Below are 23,369 nucleotides of genomic sequence, written 5' to 3'. Positions count from 1 at the left end.
AACATCAAACTTGTGTTTAAATTACAGCGTTCCGTAGCCAGTCTCAGTTTTATGTTTAATTATGATTCCCCAGATAACAAACACTATTTCTATCATCTGTCCATTTTTGTTCAGGTTGAGGACCACAATTAAAGTGAAGGCACTTTATCCTTCGAGGTCTTGATTCGAGCGTCTCAGCAGAAACCGCCGGCTCACTGGGTCACACGTTGACATCCTCTGGCAGAAATCGCTAAACCAACATGGTTGGAAATCACTCAAAGCGGCAAAGCAGCAGTACAATGCCCAAAGCCATAGAAGCCCGTGTTTTGTGTGCACAAGCCACGCTGACTTTTCCAAAACCCTCAACCCAAATATTCTCTGCATGCCACATTGCTTTGAATGTTGACTTCCCTATTTTCCCTAGACGCACGCTATTTTCCTGGCTTGATATCCACCACTTATCCCTCTCCTGTGCTATGGGACTGATGGAATTGCACTAAGCTACAGAAAATAAATCCATCAATGTAGTTTATAGTAACAAAAGCCTCTTTGGTGACTTGAACATATATTATCTGTTGAATGTTTTCTCTAGGATTGTGGCCGGTGATAAACGAGATAAAAAATGTATCCCAACACATATGGGGAGATCATTACATCAACATCAATCAATCGTTAGGCAGTACATTTAGTTCCCAGGTCATCAGTATGAACATAGTTTTCCACCGCTTAATACCATCATCTTGTTACAATTTTCGAAATAGTCCATAAAGTACACGTGGCGCACATACCTTCAGAAATCAGGAATACATATTGATATAAATATCTAAACATGACAAAACAACAAAATATTGCTATATTTAAAAAAATATTATATGAAATATAAATACCTCTCGTGATGCAAATGTAATGCACTCAATGCAGATGGCCGAACATGTCTGTTTCCAGTTGAAGCAGGCCCAGTTAGAGGATATAAAAACACTGTCATCGTTGAAGGCCTGCACTTTGACCCTGTGTGGGCAAATTCAAAATCTGATTGAACAGTCCCATTAATAAAATAGTTTAAATTAGGTAGAACTTGGCAAAACAATTTGACATGGTAGCATAAAGGACCCGATTTCTGATTGGATGTGGGGATCCTATGTTTTTATATGTATGCTCAAAACGGTGCAAACAAGAAAAAACAGATGAGTGCTGTATGGTATTTTAGGTATATTCCTTTTTCTGATTGTATTTGTCTTTCAATTCCACCCATATTCTTTTCAAGCATTAGTTTTATACAACAATGACATGGTCCTGCTTGAATGAGATTCTCAACAAAATGGTGTACTAGTGATTTATTTCTGAAAAAAAATCTTACATAACAAAACATTGACATTTGTGCAAGGGAACGGCCACGTCGCAAATGTAATATCCTGGAAGAACATAAACTCTACTGGGATATGAATATTCACTCTGTTAACAAAGCCATTGCACATAATGGCTGTAGGCTATAGCTCTGACTTTTGTGCGTTAATGTGATAATGTCTCACTGTGTAGCACGTACCATAATTATGATCCAAAGTAAACAAGCACCCAAATTATACATTTATTTTACTACTGTTTAGACGAAAGGGTACTTCACCAAATGTTACAGTCGCATTCGAGAAACGTTGCAATTGTACATAAAAATTAAGTGGCAGGAAATTTCTAAACTTTGACAAAATAGAAGCAAATGTAAATGTGCTTACTTCTTGACATTTATGGTTCTCAATTATGTGCTTTGTCAGTGTTAACAAATAAATAATATTTACAAACCCTGGAAAAAAAAGTAAAAATATCCAAAACAAGCATAAATAATTTACAAAAGCATTTATAATACAGACTTAGTATAAACATCTTTGCATTTACTAAAAATGGCTTTTAAAAAATAGCTGTTCACAAAAGTCCTCTATTAAAAAACAGTCGGGATTAAAAGAAATGACTCAGAACAAAAAAAAAAAAAACTATGTTTTGGTTACGGATACTGTTATTGTGATAAACTGTACAAGAGCCAATAAAAACAGCTTCAAACAGAGCGCACATTTTGGGTCACATAGTGTAGGAATACACATACAGAAGAACCTAAGTGGTTGTACAATGAATCCTTTAAAAATGTAGTCATAAGTACATTAGTTATAATGAAATATTCTGCATAGTTTCTGCTACCCATCCTCTTATGTCGATACTACGCTTACCTTCCAATAAGGGAATGTACTGCATACATACAAGACAGGAAATCCTACTCATGTTATCCTCTCCAGCATGTAGACATGGAAGAGCATGGAAAGTCTCATTTATGTTGAAAAGCATTCAGTGAAGATGTGATGTTTACTTTGACATCTTCGCTTGCCATCTTGATTCAGTTATCTGAGAAAACATGGAGGAAATAGTGGCTATTACTTGCGTGTTTGTAATCAAGACCCACAACAATACTGACGCTGGGTGGGAGCCTTGCAGTCCAAAGCACAAAAAAAAACTTGCACATGGCGCACGGGCATCATTTTCTGCTCGTCAATGCTGGACAGATATTTGGAAGTCCTTGAAACACATATTGTACAAGCACACGCACACTTACAAGGTCTTCCACAATGCATCTGGTGCATTGTACAGTACACAAAAAAGCTGACAAGCGCAAAACCTGGCATGACATTCACTTTTTCAAATGTTGCTTTGGCCAACGGAACAACATGGAACACACACGACGTTACCTTGTCAACCTTGCCGGCAACTCCAGCTCATCTGAATAGCAAAAGACATGTTGAGGGCTTTTGAGACTTTTCTTATATAGCATAAAAAAGAGCTTTGCGAATATCCAACATCTGCATATGCAAACATTCACACCTGCCAGTCTAAACTAAGCTCTATAAACAGTTGAAGGCTTTTTGCAAGGAAGAGAGATTTTGCAATGCCTGTTCAACCCTAATCAACTATTGTGGATTTGAACAAACTGTTTAAAAGACTCTTGCATTGTTGGTGAGAAAATACTGAATTCAACCAATTATCCAGGTCCGCACCAACAGTTAATAAATTCTCAGTCCACACAAAAGCTTATTCCAGACTTTTTATGATGGTTACGGAATACTCACGCACGAGCCAATTACAGACCTCGCTCTGAAATAAAGCTTTGGTGTTAAGACTTTCATTAGCATTTTTAAAACATGGCCTTGAATGAACTTTTCATTCTTCAACTATGTGTGTTTACATTGAAAAATGTGTGGAATCAACGTCAACCTGTGGCATAATTTTAGGTCATAGTTTTCCACTCCAAATGTGGATTCGGAGAAAGGCCAGGTTTTTTTAATACAATAACATACAAAGAGGTATGATGGATAGATACAAGCATATCATATATAATAATCAGAACTCTTGGGGGTAATGCATAGAGGTTAATTGTGAGGATGTGATACCATCACTTATATCATTTATAACGTGTGGTAAATTCACACAAATCTTTAAATGGAAGTTCAAAATAGTGGCTTTCTACAAGTTATGACAATGCAAATGTAAAAGGAAAGTGGCCATATAACAATTAGAGAGATATGTAAAGATGGTTTCTACTAACCTCTGCACTCATACTTGAGATCGGAGAAGAAGACCAGTTCTTGAGAAAAGACAAACAATCCTAACCTTCCGCCAGCAAATGTCTTGTCATAAACTGGCCCTGAGTCAGCCATGATCTGTTTACCCTCATACACAACAACCCTGCAAACAACGTGACAAACATATAAACTCTTTTTTTTAAATGTAAATTTGCAAGTGTAACAACAAACAATACAAGAGTTCTATGGGGAAGGTATGATTTCAGAAATGTTAATTTGGGGAATTTATATCAGTAAGTAAATCAATACCTCTCTTAAGTGTCTACAATATCCGTCTTTTTTTTTCAAGAAAATAACGAAGAGAATATTTTACCTGATGAAACCAGTTTTTGGTCTATGGATGAGGTGCCACCTGTAAGCTGTGTAATCTTTCCAGCCGATGTTTTTGGGGTCGTGCCAAAGAGTGCGTACCTATATTGAATTAATAATATGAAAATAAATGGCCGCATTTTTAAAGTGGATGTGAACCATTTTATAAAACGGAGGTTACCTCTCCAGGAGTGTTGCCCGTGTGCCACAAAGCATTCCTGAGGTGTTCTCCAGTGCCAGTGGTTGAGTTGACCACTTTGAGTGACACACCAGAGATGCCAAATGCCTTGGATGGCTTGTCCTCCCAGTATGTTTGCGTAATCTGCTTCCACATCACTACATAAAAGCGGCCACTGGACTGGTAGCCAAAAACGAAGCCGGCATAGTCGTCGTCCCTGTCTGTGTTCACGTACATTGTACCACTGAAGTCCACAGCACTGAATTCATCAAAGCCTGGTCGGTGGGAAAAACATGACCTTTAGCACGTCATACTACATTGACTAGAACCTTATTTTACTGACTGATGCTCACCCACGGCGATGCCAGGGTCAGAGTTGGCAGTTTGTACCAGCTCTTTGCCTTGGTGCCTCACCACCCAGTTGGGGTCAATTTGAGTGGTTCCTTTTGGATCCAAGTGTACCATCTGGAACTTCCTGAAGTCTGTGATACTAATGGCGTTGTTCTCTGGGCATACGTCAAGGATATCTGGGATACTGTCATTATCAAAATCATCTTTGCAAGCATCACCTCGTCCATCACCTGGTAAAGAATGACACAGATAGATAAGCTTGATGTATATGCATAGATTAAAAAAATCACAATAGGGCCTATTTTCTTGGGAAGGAGAAATTTTGGAGTTTTATGTAATTAAGTGCACGATGACAATGACAGAAGATGAAGCGGCCATCTTTTGTCATGGTGCGATAACGATCACTGATGATATCCGAGTTCCCCTTGAGCCAGACAGCAGGCTTGGAAGTCCCAGTGGAAAGGTTGCCATGAGTCATGAAGGCCTCAGCATGGAAGTAGCTTGCTGGTTTCTGTCATCATGTTTGTTATGGCACACGAAGCTACACTTCTGTCAAATAAACAATATCTGACAAGCTGTGAAGCGAGTGAATGCATCGGTGACCAGGGCTTTCCTTCGCAGCTGTCTGTTTCCAGTTAGCCACAGCTGTATAAACTCCAGGTAACCCTGTGCAATTTGGGTAGAGCAAACTAATCAAGAGCTAAGCTAAAACAAATAACAGCTTAGCAAGCTGACGTGTGCCCTTTTGGGCCGCTCACCCAAGTCAGGTGGAATGACATCAACCATGCCAACACCGATCTCTACACTTTCCACTGTCTCATTTGATACGACACGACATCAGGAAAACTTGGACATCAGATGGCATCATCACAAGTATGATTGTTGTGTGCATATGCAACTGTCTGTTTGCACTCAAATTTTGTACAGTATTTACCTTAGTTTCTTTAATTGTTGTAAAAATGGATGTCATAAATGAGATTTATTTCCATTGAACTCCCTGAAACTGTAACTGAACATTACACATCAGTATATAATTAACTAGATCCACAGATAATCACTTGTGACTGCAGTACTTTGCCATGGAAAAAATAGATACTCTACTCATCAGCAGATTTTGGTGGTGATGTATTTATTGTTTATAATTTTGACTAAATGTCTGTTTCCACAGCATTTTTCCCCCTCTTTATTATTTGGCCTAATGGCAGCCAGTTTGTATTGCAAATTATCGACAACTATGCTTTAGTCATGTTGTTAATTAAATTGTACCACATTCTGCACATTGGAAAGAACAAAATAAGAAAACACTTTTATGGAACTCACCATCAGCGTCCAGCTGGTCCGCGTTGGGGGTCAGTCTGCAATTGTCCTTCTCATCAGGTACGCCGTCATTATCATCATCAAAATCACATGCGTCTCCTTTGCCATCTTTGTCGTGGTCGGCCTGGTTGGCGTTGGCCACATAGGGACAGTTGTCCTGGTTGTTCTGATGACCGTCTTCATCAATATCCTGGTTGTTGTCACATTGATCTCCCACTAAGTCGTTGTCTATGTCCAACTGTTGGGACAACATAGAGGATTAGGTGTCTGATGGCGTTTGGCCCCTTTCAAGGACAGTGTATTACCATACCTGCAGAGGATTGTGCAGCAGGGGGCAGTTATCACACTGGTCACCAACTCCATCCATATCTGTGTCCTTCTGATCAGTATTGTATACAAGTGGACAGTTGTCCTTCTCATTTAGGATTTCTATGGAAAACCAATACGGATGGTGGGTAGAAGAAACAACAGTGGCAGCCCAATAATCATCACAGCTTTGAGGTTCATTTACCATCTCCGTCAATGTCTATAGCACAGGCGTCCCCTTCCCCATTGTGGTCCGTGTCAATCTGGTTAGGATTGTGCTCATAAGGACAATTATCACAGCGGTCACCGACTTCATCCTTATCGAAGTCAAACTGGCGAGGGTTGTAAAGAAGGGCGCAATTGTCCTGAGGTTGAAAAGCATGTGTTAGATGATTCTGCAGGTCTGAAAGAAGTATAAAGGAATGTAATTCTGTCAAAAACATCTCACACCCTCTCATCCAAGATTCCGTCATTGTCGTCATCCTTATCACAAGCATCTCCCTGGCCGTCTTTGTCAAAGTCTTCTTGTCCAGAGTTGGGGAGACTGGGGCAGTTGTCCTGAAATATCAGAAGGGACCCTTCAAATTACTAAGTGGTGTCAATATATAATTATGTAAGGAAAGGAAATCGAACAGCATACCTTCTTGCAATGGTAGGTTGCATTGGCTCCACACACAAGATTTTGATTGGGCCAACCATCGAGGTCTGAGTCCTCCCCGCAGATATAGCCATCACCAGCATATCCAGTGCGACACTCACATTTATACATGGGATCGCTGAAATGGCTGAGGTATATACATTCAGCTGATCTGTGGCAGCTGTGGGTCTTGTCCTTGCAGGGATTCTCTGGCTCACACACCTGTATTAGAAGTAAATGTGTTTGAACCTTGGAATGGTCTTAAGATTGTGTTAGGGTCATTATATACAGAATAAACCCAACAGATTGTTATTGTTATATCTAGAAAGATCCTTCCAAAATAAGGGTAGCTCTCAGTGGCTAAGAAATAAATGTTGCACAAAGTACATCCAAGTGTTGCTGATTTGATAGAATCCTACTTAATGCATCACACATCCCACTGTGGCCCACCACTGCGTCATAAGGTACTCACAGCTGCCACTCATTACTGGCGGACCAAAATATGACTTGGCTTTAAAATATACTCCATGAGCTCAAAGAGTAGAAAGTGGCACCGAGAGCAACCCTTTGATCAAAACTCTGAAATGGAACCATTCACTGCCAGCGGTGAGACAATTCCAGTGTCCCCAAATCAAATAACTGTGCGACCGGGGCATGGCAATTTAGACGAGTGACTGCAAAGGCCAGTATGTGTATTTAATAAAAGTCTTGTAGCTTAATCGTAATAGATAGGATACTGCTACTATACATTGTGAATCCATATATACTACCTGCTACCATTTTATACCACTTTTCTGCAAGATTGTTACCTTACCTGCTTGTTTTTCTTAGCTTCCGCCACTCCCATTCCAAATGGTTGCGTACCCTTGTAGCGTTTAGGGCAGGGCAGGCAATGGAACCCTGGATCGGTATTGATGCACCGTTGCTGTCCGCTCACGTTGAAGCAAATGTCAGACACCATATCACACTGGAAAAAAAGAAATAGAAATGGTAATTAATACAATGGTTGGTCTTAAACATCCCTCTTAATTGCATAGGTCATAGTACAAAGAAGATTTGCCTCATTGATATCTTCACAGTGGGTGCCATTTCCACGAAAGCCGGCTGGGCATGGCCCACACTCCCAGGAGCCGTCTGGAGAACTGCTGCAGTTCACCCCTCCAAAGCATGGGTTAGATAGACAGCCATCTATACGGTACATTAGAGATTTGAATAAGAATAATAGTCCAGAAGAAATTCTTAGTCTATAAACAAGACCTTACCAACAGGACAGTCTTGTTTGTTACACGTGTCACTGTCGTGGACCTCTCCAACACACTTCCTTCCCCCGTACTGAGGATAAGGACTGTTGCATTCACGTTTCCTGCTTTTGATTCCACCACCACATGTTGCTGAGCAGGTTGCCCACGGAGACCAAGGTCCCCAACCGCCATCAACTGATAAAACAGAGATTTTGTGTTAGAGGCTAGAACTCAGAAGTAAAAAGCATTGTTTGCCCACAAAACATATAAATGCTAATAAAAAAGGAGTCATTTGAAAGCTTGAAAAGGAAGGTTCCAATGCTTTTTGGAGTGTTCTGTATCAGTGCATTTATATCTTGAAAATATGTAATAAATTGCTTGAGTGAAAAAGAAAGAAAAAGAAAAAAACATAAGGTCCATTGAGTCATAGGCTGCGGACTTAACACCACAACAAAGAGTTTTGGATCCCAATTTCCAAAACGAAAGTTTATAAAATTTGCAAGGAGGTAGCATTGCTGCAACACTCACTTGGACATGGCTCTGCAGTGCAGCGCTGAGTCTCCCGACCATTGCCTTCACATTCTTTTCCCCCGAGCTGAGGCATGGGGGCATTACAGTGTCGTATTCTGGTGATCTGGCCATCTCCACAGGTCACTGAGCAGGACGACCAAGGCGACCACAAGCTCCATCCACCATCCTGGCGAACTAAAAAAATCAAACATATGGCGCAAGCAGCAGTTTTACATATTAAGTTCCAATATTTTCACTGTATAAAACAAAAAGAAAGCTGTCTAATCCACCAGCGTTTAAAGAACATGGGAATCATGTTTTCCTCAAGGAAATGCAGTATTATGTGATGTTGGAGGTTGTGGCTCATATTCTAAGATGCTCCAAGGTTCTTGTGCCAGTGTTTACATCACAATGTGTAAGCTATCGTGAAGCAGTGAGATTCATTCAGTCACTCACGCTAACAGAATGTACAAACAATTGTAGGTGATCTAATTAGTAGTCTTTGAATGTGAATTTTCACAAACATATATTACAACACTCTCTCACAAATGGTCAGAGGTAAAACACATACAATTGTAAGAAATATTCATATTCTCACCACGACTGTCACATTTTCCTGGGGTGCACTTGCGAGTTTGGATCGAAGGTCCTGTACAGGGGTTGCTGGTTGCGTCACAAGACCTTCCCCTCTGTTGAGTTCCTGTGCCGCAAGTGACTGTGCACTCCGTCCACTCAGACCAAGGGGACCAGCCATGCTCACTGCCTTCAGCTGAATAATTGAAAAAGCAAAACTCCAATAAAGAAAGGTACTTTTAACTTTCATAAATGTATTACTGAATCCAAGTAAAGACTCTTTCCCCTAACAATCATTTCAACAGAGATTCTGAAACCCTGTCCTAATTGAAAGACTAATTCTACAGGAAACCAAGTCTGATTGAATGCACATTAATGGTATGCAAAATGGGGTCTTGATTCAAGCCAATAGTTGATGCTGAGTACTTACGCAGACACATTGGACAACACTCGCCATCAACAAATGTAGGGCTCGCACAGGCCACAGCGGGGCAGGTAATTTGGTGACAGACAACCTTTGACTCCTGTGATCAAAAAAATGTGAAATTGATGCCAAATCACAGTCATTTAAAGCAAATATGTCATGTACCATGTTCTCACACGGCAGTATAAAACATTTGTTTGGAAGGTTTTTGTAATGCCACCTTAACCTAGTAGCTCTATATATTATTGTACTTTGTAACATGTTTTTCGTTTTGTCGATCATTTTTGTAATGCAGTGTGGTTTCAATTTTTTTATATTGTTGATATAAGTGCTGTGTAAGTACATGAACCTCAGAGATCTGCATTCACTGTATTTTTTTCTGGTTTTCTATTTCTAGAAAATAATCCATCTTCAGCATAACAGTGCTTTTTTCAAATAATTTTCTACTGGGTCCTGGTGAAAATAAATTATTCTGTTTGAGTTGTCACTACCTGACAAGTGCATTTGGTGCAGCTGTCTACAACCCAGTCTTCTTTGTCATCGAACAGTCGGCCATCTTGCCAACACATGTTCTTCTCCTTGGTGTTCTTCATCTTTCCAAGAGCCTCCTTCATGACGGTGTTCTCTTCTGTCTGATATCCAACACAGATGAGTTTAAATTTAGAAATATTACAGAATTGCTCATTGAAGGCTTGCCATGTTTCATTAAGGTAAACACCTGCAATTGTGTTAAGCAATCGGTAATAGTCCCATACGATTAACAATTCTTGCATCAGAAAACCATCGATCAAAATGGAACTTATTCAGATAGAACTCTACCCACAACCTTATCAAAAAGCTTAGATGAAAGGTAAAAAGACCGCAGAGCAATGATTGATGAGAAAATGTAAATACTGAATGGTTGTAAATAATAAATAGTAAAACTGTTTTTTTTTCATTGTAACCTCCAACCCAATGGGAGAGCAGGAAGTCTGTGGCTGGACTCCCGCACACTTGGCGAGTGTCAGTCGATAAACTGCTGCCAACATTTTGTGTCTGTATGCTGAAGAGGGGAGTCAGTAGCGTGCGGTGTTAGAATCTAAGACACCACTCGGTCTGGAAGAGCCTCAGGGACCCTTCTCATCTCTCAGCCATTTTTTTCCAAGCTTTATGCCCAGACTCTAGTATTGCTGGGAGGCTCTCAAAGGAAACACGTGGGCTGTTCAAACACAGGCAGACATAAGATTGGACCTCAACTCTGCCAGGGGAACACTTCCTATATCCACATGTAGCTTGTCAAAAAATCTTTCTGACAGACACTCAATGCCACAGGTCGTGTGGGTTTTACTACCTCGAATAACAATAAAAAGCCCTTCGGCCAGTCTCTGTTTTTAAACCAATTTGGGTTAGCTCATGACTTTTGACCTTCTAAAATAACTAGACATTGTCGTCTTCCTCCGTTTACTCAGTGGATTCTTTCCTTCAGATTACACATAGTCATCAGTATATCATTCAGAGAAGAATCTGGCAACAACACTCGATCCTTTGATACTTACCACTTTTTGCAAGCCTTCAATGAGGTTACTGACAACCACTCGGAGGCCATTGAGCTCCTGGAACATGGTGCTGAGCTCCTCGCAGGAGCGTTCGCACATGTCTGAGCCCACATCAACTCTTTTCTGGCCTATGATGTTGGTGGTGATGGAAGGACTCACGTCTACAATCTCCGTGCTTTCGCTCACGATATTGGCATCATCTGGACGAAAAAAAAAAAAAACATCAGGGAGATGGAAAACAGAAGTACACTGATCATGGAACACCAGGATTTCCCAATTTTGTTGAGGCCATGTACAAAAAAAAAAATTGCGACAATGTGCATATTAAAGTGTTTATTGTGTTCTCAAAAACAGATGCTCCGTCAGATCTGAGAGACAGTTAATCTTTCCATGGCATGATGACGGTGAGGTTAGTTGAGGGAGCAAGGAGGGAGAGGGTGGGGTAAACCAGTAGGGCAGGAGAAAGCTCAGAAAAGAGGGTGTTCTTCTCTGTGATGAGGAAACCATGTTTGTCATAAATCTCAGCCAAGTAAATAGTGACATCACATTGGTTTAACATGCTGTAACCGATATTTTCGACAAGGAAAGGCCATTTTGTAACTACTGTAAAATTCTGCATTGTCTGTATGTCTGGAGGCAACTATGGTGAGATGTGATTGTATCTAACTGAATTTCTTCATGGATTCTCAGTAGCAGAAAGGCCACAGATGGCATGAATGATTATGATATCTTGACAGTGCAATGAGCCGCACGACAGTTTAAGCTTTTACTTCCATCCCATGCAGGATTGTTTTTCTTCTTAAAGCCACAAAACTGGAGTTATGACATGATGACTTGAATGCAGGACTGAAAAAGCAAATCTGCAAATGTTTTAGATCAACTATATAAATTAGCAGGGCGAGCCTCTCTAAATGAAGAAATCACCCAAAATAGCCCCATAAAAAATCAGCCCACGCTAATATGTTGTGTTTTCTTTTCTGGTTGGTCTGCTGAAGTCATTCAAATCTTTTGAGGGCTTCATGCTGTGCGCCCATGACGAAAGAATTCACACATACCAATCCCTCCCTTGACACACACACACATACACTGAATTTTTTTCTCCCTCCGGCCACCTATGATGAGTTTGTCACATTTTTTTTCCCTCTGTCCGTTTAAACAGACATTTTTGGAAGACAAAGACTAAAAATGAATTCAGCCTGTGGCAACTGTCATGTGAAGCACGGCTCATATGGATTCACTCCAACCGTATCCTCATCAGGTGACCACCAACATGATTAGATACATATTTAGTCTTTTTGAGTGACTGAAGACCAGCAGCTTCTATACCTCAAGAGAGCTTTGATTAAGTTGAGTAACGCAAACCTAATCAGCCAACGTTGTGACTTCACAGCGTGTGCGTGCGTGAGCGCAGCTGCAAGTCGAGGCTAACGCCATACTGTGGTATTCCCTTTCCCAGGGTTGTATTAGGGAATTTTGCAGTGGAAATAATACTATGTGCGTGCATTTTTGCAGGCTTCATCAACTTGAGCCATTGATTCCTTCTTTTCTTGGAAGTAAGATGGGAAATCTTGCCGCAGATCTAATCTGCAATTTCACTGACCCACTTTACAAACGAAGTTTAAGAGTGAGTCAGCTGTGCGAAATTTTGTTGTGGGAAGTGCGGTTCTGATCTAACCCTGGACAGACACACATGAGAGACTGCTTCCCGTGTGCAAATTGAATTGTTTCTTGGAACTCTCGCCTTCTCAAGGTCACATAATAGAAACCATTATAGAATAAACGCCAACTATACATATATATGAGTAAATGATGAGGGTTTAAATAAATGAATTCAAGGAGAAATGCTTACCTTGTTTTGAAACTTCACAGTCTCGACTCAAAAGGACATCCTCGATTGTGGTATCAAAGATGAATCGTATATTCTGCAGAAGACCCTGTTTTGTAAGACAGAAATGATTATCAATTTAAATTTAAAAAGAATGAGGGGTTTCATTTTATATTTTCTGTCGCTCATTCTTATTTTCATTAATTAATATATTTCAGAAGATAATGAAGATATTTTGAAGATCAGCCAACACATTGTTCTCTTAGTAATTTCATATCTAGCCATAAACTCCGTATTATTTCTACTTATTTGAGTGTTGGAATACATACTATAAATATAAACTCTGTAAATTAATGGAAGAATATATTTGAATATATTTTCTTAAAAATGTCTCTACTTTAAGAAGTTCATGCAGATAGCATTAGGGAAAATGGGGGTTAAACAATTTCAAATTGTTCCCCCTTTTAAATAAAGGTTAAAGCACGCAAGGTGGGGTCACACTTTCCATGTCCTATTTTACAGAGGCGTAAAGAAAAGAGAACTTAGGTGAGGAGGATAATGTTATGTTTACCGATATATTGATGATTAAGATCATAGCAAATTGCTCAAGGGCAATCTGACAACATCTTAACCATTCAATTTCAGATTTTCTACTTTGTTATAGTGTGTGAGCCAGCAAGATTGTTTTAAGTCTCTCCTGCTTCAACTCATGCTTACATATATTAAACCGAGAGGCATCATTCGTGCACTCTACTTTCACCCATTCATGCACGGAAAGTGCCAATTTTGACTCTAAATGTGGAACAATAAGCAGCTCTGGAATGTACAAATTGTAACTATTGGATAAAAAGCAACTTAACCCATAATTCCAAATCAAAAGAAGAAGCAAGGCTTGCGAGGCTTTACTCACCCTGAAGTGATTCTCCCGAATGGCTCCTTTGGCAACATACATGTGGCTACCCTCGGCCTGCAGGTTCTCGTAGAAAGGCTCGTCCAGGATGACGCTGTCCACCAGGTTGCAGCCCACGTACAAGTTGGCGTTCTCCCCGTGGACCTGCAGCGTCAGGTTCTTCCATTGGGAGTCAGACAGGTCCACGTCTTCAAATGAGACGATGTTCTGGGCACCTTCCGACCAGTACACCAGGTCCAGGGAGTTGGCGCGTCCATTGGACACGATCTCAAATTGACGCTGTCCGTCGGGACCCTCGAAGCCCAGCAAGGTACCCCGAGAGCTGCGATCCTGCCGAATACTGGCCACGAACACGAAGCCCTCGTTGATTTGGATCTGACTAATGATTTGCCCCAGAATGGCTGGGCTGACTGGGGGCAGGTGGTCGAAGCGGATGAAGCGGTATGCGGGGGCATCAGAGTTCTGACCTCGGAACTGTTTGGCCCCCAGTGTCTTGCGGCTTATGCGACTAACTTCGAACAAGTCGAAGGAGGTGTCGTCCTCCTGCTCGCCATCTAAACATTCAACACACACTTTAGTTGAAATGGACTTACTTTTTTCATGAGTTGCTTAATAAATAACGAAGTGATTACCTTGCGCGAAGGTGTGAAGTAGGAGGAAGCAGAATGGTAGTAAGTATCTGAGTATCATATTGCCTTTCAACACAACAGACAATGCCTCATTAGTTTATGACCTTAACAAGTTTCAACAATATGAATTACACATGGTTAAAAAGCATCCAAGTGTGATTGAAGAAAAGCATTATAACTTACCCCAAAATGTTGGATTAATCCAGCATTAAAGTGAAACCAAAAAAATTAAAAGGATAACAGTTGTTGATATGATAAAGCAGCACCTCCAGTACAGGAGCAGGAGAGTCCCACTCCGAGTGGCTACATCCACTGAATGAAGCAACCAGACACTCCTCCAGCCTCTTATAGTGGGCCTTCGGGAAAGGAGGGGGCTGTCAATCAGATTTAGCCAATGCGACCCATCTGTGATGGGCTACTCGTAGTCAGTTACATAATTACCTTCGAATGGCGTCATTTGTTTCGTGTGCAGAACACCCCGCACCCCCAACACACACACACACACACACACACACAAACTGACTGGCACGTGAGACCTCCCTCATGCCCACCTCTCATCTTGGCATTCATCGTCTCCTTCATTATAACATGGAAAAGTGCATGAGTAATTTACAACAGTAGTTTAAAATTAAGGGTCCATGAATCAAAACGTGTATGATTTTATCTACAACTGATTTGATCAAATCAGCAATAAAATCCTATTGGGAAATAATGTACATTTAAAAACAACTGCATATTATTCATTCAATGCTTTTCTGTTTCTAAAAAAATGCTTCATGTGTTTTTTGATCAGGGCTGAAAATTGATGTTTTATTATTATTTTTTTGCCTAAGGGTGAAATTGAACTGTGTTAAATGGGTATAGATATATTGAATTTGATCAAAGGCACTTGAATTAAATGGTGGTAATAATGGAAAAAGACATGTTGTCAAACATCATTAACAAAAGCTTTCAATTTAAGGGCTAACAATGAAAATGGATCCAAAAATGTGTATTGTTGTGCTGTGAATGCAAGCATTAAATATTATTACAAATTTGGTTTGTCACAAAAATTACATGGCTTCTTTGATAAAATAGCACACTTGAAGTGTTTTCTGAGTCAGTAGCTTTAATTCTCCGCTTAATTGTTGGTCTGCCATGTGAGATTGGATAAAAAGAAGAAAAATTTGATACAAAAGATATTTTGGATGTTTCCCCTTTGCTTATAAGTAACATCTCGTGTCTGGATATTGTCAAGGCTTTGCCAAGGCTTCCCTCTGTGGCGTCAGAGAAAGAAGAGCTGATATTGCTTCTCATTCTTTGAGCCCTGCAGAGAAGCCACAAGGGCTGGACATGGATATGCGTGACGACTTACGTCGAAGCAAGGGTAAACGTCACTGCCAATGTACATTCCATTTCGGGAACAAATGACAGTTTCTAACTTGTCTTTGAACGAGTTGGATTGATTACCGTGATGCAAAATCAAAAGTGAATAATAAATAACAGAAAACATTCCACATCAAGGAAGGAGAAACCCTAAAAAGGGGAAGTGAACTATGAAAAGTGGTATCACAACTGGAAAAAATCCTCAATTCAAATGTTTTCCAAACGACTGGCCTGGAATATTTTTTCTTCATAATGAAAAAGAGATTGATAAAACCAAATTTCATTACCTTTCTTTTCTTCTGCGACAGCCACGTGGTTGGCAATTTCTGAACCATTCCTCTGGGTGCTTGTTTAGTCTATTGTTGTTCTCACTAAAATGAAAATAACTGTTTCAGAATTCCAAAATGTAAGGTAACAGGTGATCAACAATGAATGTGTTAAAGTGGTTGAACTTTTTACTCCATTAAATCATATGCAAAGCTTAATATTTTCAAAGAATGTGTTCTATATCCCACCCCCAAAATGCTTTCCAGTCATGTGATAGAGCTTCCAAAATCTGCCAAAGAGTTCAAGTAACATTTAGCACTGTGATTTCACAGATGACAAAAATGGCTTGTTAATCCTAAACCAAATAATTGGTCAAATAATTTCCATCCATTTTTATCTCCTTCCACAAGCTCATTAAGCATATGGTGACTGTGAACCACCAACTCCACAGGCACGAGCTCAAGAGATGCAGAGTGGCGTCATTTTGGTTGATAAACAACTTCAGATTCCGTGCGCCTTCTCCAAGCTGTGATCTCACCATTTAGGTTTTTGGGTGATTTTAAAAAGACAGAACATTTTGTTTGGATTGAAGTACACTCTGGCTTTTGAGATCTTTGAAATACTGCAAACAGGTGAGATAAACACACTATTAATATGGAAAATGAAGAGAATCATTCATTTCATCAAGATTTACTTAAAACAGCGTACGCATGAAGAACTACTTGCCAAAAACTGAGCAACCAATGAACCACATTTGGTTGCAAGGCCCATTATAAATTATTCTTGCATCATCTACTAAATGGATAGTAAGCTTTTTGTGTATTTGAACTCAAATGTCAAATATGTCAACAGATGACAATAAGCAAGTTGTAATGTGAAGATTTATATCATGCAAGCTACAAGCAAAACAAATAATATAAACTAATACAAATTTAATTATTTGTAGCATAGTCAGCATTGAAAACGACTACCTAACAACTACCATATGAATGAATGTTGATGTTACGATTTCAACATTCACATTATAAAACATGATTCCATCTTTATTACTAAAAATAAATTTGTTCTAAACGCCCTTATTCAGAAAACAGAAACTGATCACGCCCTCTGAGATATTATTGTGTGAACATACTTTTCTATATTTTACAAGTCTCATAATATTTAATAGTTTTCTGTCCAAATATTGTGACATTACATTATCTGGCCAAATGTATGAGTTCACTGTTGCGAAAATGTTTTTGTGTCTTGCTTCGCTTTTAGACACTTGTGTCTGCTGTAGTTTATTTTCATTGAGCAAGCATTGGTTAGGATTTATTCTACTACCAAACTTTCTAGTGATCAAGACAAGCCACTGAGTATGTTTCTATTCTGGTTTTATTCTAAACAGATTATATACACACTAAACATCTTGACTTTCTGATGAAGAAAAAAAAACTCAATACAATATAATTTATCTTAAGTGGTACAAGTTTACAAGACCTGGATAAGTGCGGTCGCATTCTATTCATGTAATTTTAAAAGAGAAATTCTGTCAGCAATTATCAGTGTAGACGACTAAGTGTGTTATGTGAGAAAAAAATAAAGTAACAGTGGAGATCTTATTCGGAAAAAGAAAAGGAGGAGCTTTGGCCTTGGGTCCCTGGGCACAGGAGGTGCTGCAGCCCAGCTGACTCTCAAATACTTCATAACACCATCACAGTGGATGTGGTCACGGTGTATAGATCTGAATCATAAAGCTCTAAACTCAATCATAGTAATTACTGATTCTGACCATTACATACACACTACAGCTGTTATCTACCCCATTTACCATAAAAGAACAATATTTAAGATCGGTGACTAAAACTGGTACTGCAACCTGGACCAAATTATGGGAGTGCACAACGTCCCCCTTCTCTCGTCGCATGACAAAGGAGAATCAAGCTGTGACTACACCAATATTGCATGTCAATTAGAAACAAAAAAATATTTCTAGAGAAATTGCATTAGCTGTTTTTGCTGTGCTACTCGGTATACTCGTGGTACAAGTACACACAATTATACACATTCTCCTAGTACAACTACACGCATCATACAGTTACATGAAAACAAACTTATTTGTTGTTTGAATGGAAAATTAAAACATAATTGAGGGCTATATTACAATTTTCTAATGTATCTAAAGCATTATTAGATGCAATAATAATAATAATAACAATAAAGGTGACAATATGATAAAAAACAATATAATGATATTTAATCAATCCTCCCAAAAAGTACTATGACCTCTCAATACTTCATTTAAGACCACTCAGTGAATGCAGAATATTCTGAGTGAAGAATTTCCTGCTTATTATTGAGTCCAGGTTTTTTAGTTGGCTTCTGTATGTCCAAAAATGTTTCAAACAGTCGAGGTAAATTAGTGTGAATCACATTTGTCATTTGGAGAAATGAGCGTAGTGGGAGCAGAAGATTTTCCTTACTTAAGAAATGGAGCAAATTTGAGAGCTTTTAATAGCTGCCGCCAAAAAGAAATAGAGCATCGCCATAACCTGAACTTGTCAAGTAGGTGATAGTAACCACACGATCCGAAAAGACAAGTTCATGTATGAAATTTGAGATTGAGAAACACTACTCTCATTCACTCACTTCCACCACATTTTCTCCAGGGCTTCTAGGTGGTCCGAAAATTACATCAGAAGAAAATCTGCATGGTGGGTTTCACAACGGGGATCTGAGACAAAGGTGTGTCATTAGGTTGTTAAAAGGCCATCCCATTTCTCAAACTGATGAAAGAGTGTCATCCTTCTTAGGCCAAAGTAGCTCCAAACTCAAATTTTTCCTCCCAAAAAGGAAATATATTTGGATTCGAAAGACACACTCAAATACCAAAGTATAAGACTAATCAGAAACACAATGTTGGGTTTATTCTGTTTTATTATTATAATAGTTATATTAATTCATTTCTTTATTAAATCAATCTCTTTCTTTTCTTTGTATTAATTCATTACTTTGTTAAATCATTCTCTTTCTGTTTTTCAAAAGTCTTGAGGTCACACCAAGTCATCTTTAACCTAGACAGCCTGTTCCAGGATGGTTATACAAACAATCCACCCAATCTGGGTCCTTGAGATTTGGTGGGCCCTTGGTGACGAGGACAGGGCTATTCGGACAATAACAAGAATATTGTTATCGTTATGTAACCGTACACTTCGGGTTTTTCTGTATGTAACGATTATATGATTATGATTATATTATATGATTCTTAGGTCAAGGAGGTTGTATAATTACTCTAATCTAAATGTTGTTAGGTCTAGTCCCTGTTTTTGTTATTAGTAAAATACCTTGATTGTTATTGTAGTCCCAGATGTTGTTTTTACTCATACGTGATGGAATGATCAACAACTCTGTAACTTGTGACCATAAGAATAGGACGAAAATGTCTATTCGAGGAGACGTTCGGAAGTCGTACGGTGACGCTTGCTGTAACTCTCCCTCCGGAGGCTATCTGTTGTATCCATTTCTATTTAATTAAATGTCAATAATTGAATAAGATGTCTTCCTGCAGTTATTGATAATTACGGACGAAGGTAATTATTAATGAACCTGACACACAACCTTTTTATTAGCAGCCTAATGCCTGATGCTAACCATTATCGTCCACGGCTGTCAAGGTTGCATGGTAATAGTAGTTGTAAATACACATGCAATTAATCCTTCCAACTACATGCTGAGGAAGCGTTTGGCATGCGTGAAGAGGAATAACTAATAGTCGGAGCAAACATTCATGGAGGGTGACCATCTGCCCTGATCCAATTGGAAGATATGAAAAAACAATAAGAGCAGGCAGAACTGTTAACATTTTGTCATGTTAAAGACATAGTTATCTTTCCTTCAATGTGATTAAATGGAAAAACCTAAACCGTTGATCTTATCCTATATTTTATATTCAAAGTAATTCTCAAATATATAAAGGGTTTCCCTTAGTCATCTGGTATTATGAGCTTTCCCTACAGTAAACTTTTCTACTGATTTTAATGATTGGTCTCTATTTGTATACTTGTGTGTCCACTCTCGGGGAGACCATCTGCTATGTATCAAGTGTTTATGTCATTGTCTACAGAAGTCCAAAACTGCTAACAAAGTAAGTCATGCATTCACCTAAGCAACTGTTCATACATTTTTATCTATTTAGCAATATCAATACTAGAGTAACACTGCCCTTTCAATATACTGAAAACTCATTAAATATTATGTAGCACTTTTATCAACACAATTTCAGTGTTCTAAGGACACAAGGACATTTTGAATGTGGGTAATTGGAGCCAGATTAGACCCTGGGCTAATGAACAGAATTTATTGTACATCAAAATCATTCATCACGTTGGGCAGGTTTCAACTGGTGGCCAGCGTGAGCTAATCTTCAACTCACATGGCGACTTAGATGGATATGGCGTTATATGGATGCGTGTGAACAAGGTAGTTATCCATTAAATACAATAGTTGTTAATTAGGCTCTAAAGGGAAAAAATGTAAAGTAGGTATGTTCACCTAAAAAATTGGGGTTTATTGTATCATGTTCATTCCAAAGTGGTGTCAGTTTTACATAGTTTCTCTTGTCGGGTTGAAATTATCTCACACAGTATAATGCTGAAAGATTGTATGAAGCCATTTTATGATTGTTAGTGTAATCATAAACAATCTGAGGGAAGAGTTGTACGTCCCATGACAAATGACATAACACAAAAATGGATGAGATTGCTTGGCGTCTATGCTTCAGTGCTGAGGTCAGAAATGGACTCGCTCATTTAAAGATGTTAGGCTTCTCCCAAGTAGATGACCAAGATATATGACATGCTTTGTGTTAGGACATTGAGATGAATCCCAAATGAAGGAAGATCAACTCAAAACGGTCTCGTTAATTTTATTTTCGCATTTTACGGCAATTGGAAAGCTTTTTGTGAGAACCCAATGACTCACAGTTGTATGACACCGTGTGCAAATATTCTTCCTTTAATTTCTACTTCCAGTACAGACAATTGACAAGACAATAATAAGTATTTTAAGGGTCATACTCACTTAACGGACCCCAACGTTAACCTTTGACATACACATCTGAAAAAGACAAATTATTGTTATTAGAAACACAGAAAGAAACAGAATTAGGTATGTTATCACTGAGACCTCAGTAATATATTGAGATATTAACCATGACTTTTTCCTTTGGCTGAATTTTCATGATGCCAAAGTTAAGGGTCAGTGTTTTACCTTACCAATATTTGAGCTCGCATGTTCTCCTCCGGGCTTGAGTGGATTTTCTCCTGATTCTCCGGTTTCCTTTCACATTCCAAAAGCATGCACGGTAGGCCGGTTAAACAGTCTAAATTTCTCCTAGGTATGAGTGTGAGCGTAAATGGTTGTCTATCTCCTTGTGTCCTGCGATTGGCTGGCCACCAATTCAGGGTGTCCCCCGCCCATGAATAATGAATGAATGAATATTTGATTTTGTAATGAGATGTAAAAAAACTCATCTGCAAATAACATTGGCATCAAATCATTAGCTCTAGATTTACGTGGTTTATTGGCCCATGTTTTATAATTAACAGTAGCGAACCTGGCTATAAACTTGTTCTACAAGAAGTCAGTCATTAGTGTTTTTTAAGTGCTACAATTTGACACTTTTCTAACCATCTGTCTGTCACTGAGCTCTCGAGCTGCCTGCACTGTCAGTGCCCATATGCATAAATTACTATGAGAAACACTGCTTGAAAATCTGAGTCAAGGGCAATTTCAGTTTGAAACGAAAGGTGGATAGGGATTCAAATCCACTTAGTATAATAGTAGCAAACAGAATATGTATTGTGAGTATGTATCGGAAATTGATTGCACTTCTGTGTCATATTATTTACAAAATCGAGGCAAAAGAAGTTTGCTTTTTATAGCAATGAAACTATTGCACAGGATCACACTTCGGACCAGATGTTAGGATGTCAGGGTGTGGTGGAAGGATAAACACATCCACTAATTCTTTTATACTGACATCAATACATAAAGTGCACCCACATTGACCCTAAGGAATGCTTTAGGACTTTAAAAAACATAACGAATATATCAGAATAGGGCAACTGAATCTGCATGTATAAAAATAATTATTACCGAGGAAAAGGAATACACACAAAAACGAACTAACACGAGCACATTCCATCACAATGAAATGGGGAAAAGATTGGGCCACATAAATGACTGCAAAGACAATTTATGACTGTTTGTCTCGGCAAAAAGCTGCTGCTGTAGGCAAGAACACTAAAGCTCACTATGACAGGACAGAGTCAACTTTGCCAGTTCATCTTGTGGCATTACCACACAGACACATGCACACACACATGGCCACACACGTGCACACACACAATATGGTATAAAACAAACCAACGACCTACTCACCCAATAAATCTTATACTGTCGGCAGCCCTACTCTCTTATTTTGGTTGCTAACTCAAATAGCACAACATCTGTGTGCCTTGCTATTAATTATGCACATATATTCAATGAAGCAGATGAGAGCAGATTTTTCAAAGAGAGACAAGTATATGACTTATTACTATATAATTAGCTTCAATATCAAATAACGGGCCAAATCCAATATAGTGAGTCTAGCTTATGAACACTTTATCTAACTTAAATTAAGATTATGAAATGAATTGCTGGTCACAAAGATGACTATAAATTATTTCATTTATTTTCTTGCGGTTAAGTGGTTGCAGAAAGTAGGTTGTTGCAGACAATACTGGAAAGTGCTCATTGATTGGGACTCAGTGGTGAAGTGTAAGACAGTAAATGTGTGTGTGTGTGTTTAGCATTTTCTAGTATTACTGTTCAGTTGTATAAATGTGTGTGTGTGTGTCTGTTTTTTTAATATTTTCTAGTAATACTATTCAGTTGTATTCTATAGATAATTTACTCTGGAGCACTGAAGATGAATGCATGAATGTTAACTTTATGTGTTGTTAATTCCTTCTGAACATTCATACACGTTCATTGTAGTCCAAAAGTGTGCAATAACCCGAAATAGGCCTTTGCATGTGTTTTAGTCTTAAAGGCCTGATGGGGACTTTAATAGTTTCTACAAATTGTTGATAAAAACATCTGTAGCATGATAAAAAATGTTTCGTACTGAAGCTGCAAGGGACTGAAACAACTGTAGGATGTTTGAGGGGAAGAAGATATTACGATCAGGCAATGTTTTATTTATGTCAGTCAGATGCCATGGCAACAATGAAGCACATTTCCTTACTAAAATTGTGAACCCATGCAAGCAGGTGTGACATGTTAGTTTGGCAGGGAGAAAAAGTTAGAGGCCAATGTGACACGCAGTAGTAGCAGCAGCAGCATCTGTTGGCCTGGCAGCCCACAGGTTGCA

General features: G+C 38.9%; 1 protein-coding gene across 2 annotated transcripts; it reads right to left on the bottom strand.

Annotated features, from left to right (window-relative positions):
* Positions 1 to 1,297: 1,297 nt before the first annotated feature.
* Positions 1,298 to 15,713, bottom strand: thbs2a (thrombospondin 2a). 2 transcript variants are annotated; one of them, XM_077729721.1, is made up of 23 exons: positions 14,525 to 15,713; positions 14,345 to 14,407; positions 13,713 to 14,266; positions 12,827 to 12,911; positions 10,978 to 11,177; positions 9,934 to 10,074; positions 9,449 to 9,542; positions 9,044 to 9,214; positions 8,464 to 8,640; positions 7,957 to 8,130; positions 7,755 to 7,882; positions 7,509 to 7,661; positions 6,698 to 6,916; positions 6,508 to 6,615; positions 6,263 to 6,422; positions 6,062 to 6,180; positions 5,755 to 5,989; positions 4,437 to 4,664; positions 4,087 to 4,358; positions 3,910 to 4,007; positions 3,560 to 3,699; positions 2,706 to 2,736; positions 1,298 to 2,364 (listed from the first exon to the last, which is right to left on the bottom strand). In XM_077729721.1, exons 2-23 carry the CDS (start codon positions 14,400 to 14,402, stop codon positions 2,361 to 2,363), a joined length of 3,549 nt encoding a protein of 1,182 aa, XP_077585847.1. In that variant the 5' UTR covers positions 14,403 to 14,407; positions 14,525 to 15,713; the 3' UTR covers positions 1,298 to 2,360. The 2 variants fall into 2 exon arrangements, with proteins under 2 accessions (XP_077585847.1, XP_077585848.1); XM_077729722.1 differs by lacking the exon at positions 2,706 to 2,736 and having other exon boundaries at positions 1,299 to 2,364; positions 14,525 to 15,711.
* Positions 15,714 to 23,369: the final 7,656 nt, after the last annotated feature.

Source organism: Stigmatopora nigra, chromosome 12, assembly GCF_051989575.1.
Source record: "Stigmatopora nigra isolate UIUO_SnigA chromosome 12, RoL_Snig_1.1, whole genome shotgun sequence".
Classification (NCBI taxonomy): Eukaryota; Metazoa; Chordata; class Actinopteri; order Syngnathiformes; family Syngnathidae; genus Stigmatopora; species Stigmatopora nigra.
Note: the sequence above shows the minus strand (reverse complement) of the source record. Positions and strands in the feature narration are given on the sequence as shown.

Excerpts from the sequence above, each read along its gene's own strand:
- thbs2a (XM_077729721.1), bottom strand. The coding sequence starts at position 14,402 with ATGATACTCAGATACTTACTACCATTCTGCTTCCTCCTACTTCACACC. Across the intron at positions 9,215-9,448 it reads GTGTTGTCCAATGTGTCTGC|CTGAAGGCAGTGAGCATGGC; the intron begins GTAAGTACTCAG and ends TCAATTATTCAG. Across the intron at positions 4,008-4,086 it reads CGGGCAACACTCCTGGAGAG|GTACGCACTCTTTGGCACGA; the intron begins GTAACCTCCGTT and ends AATTCAATATAG.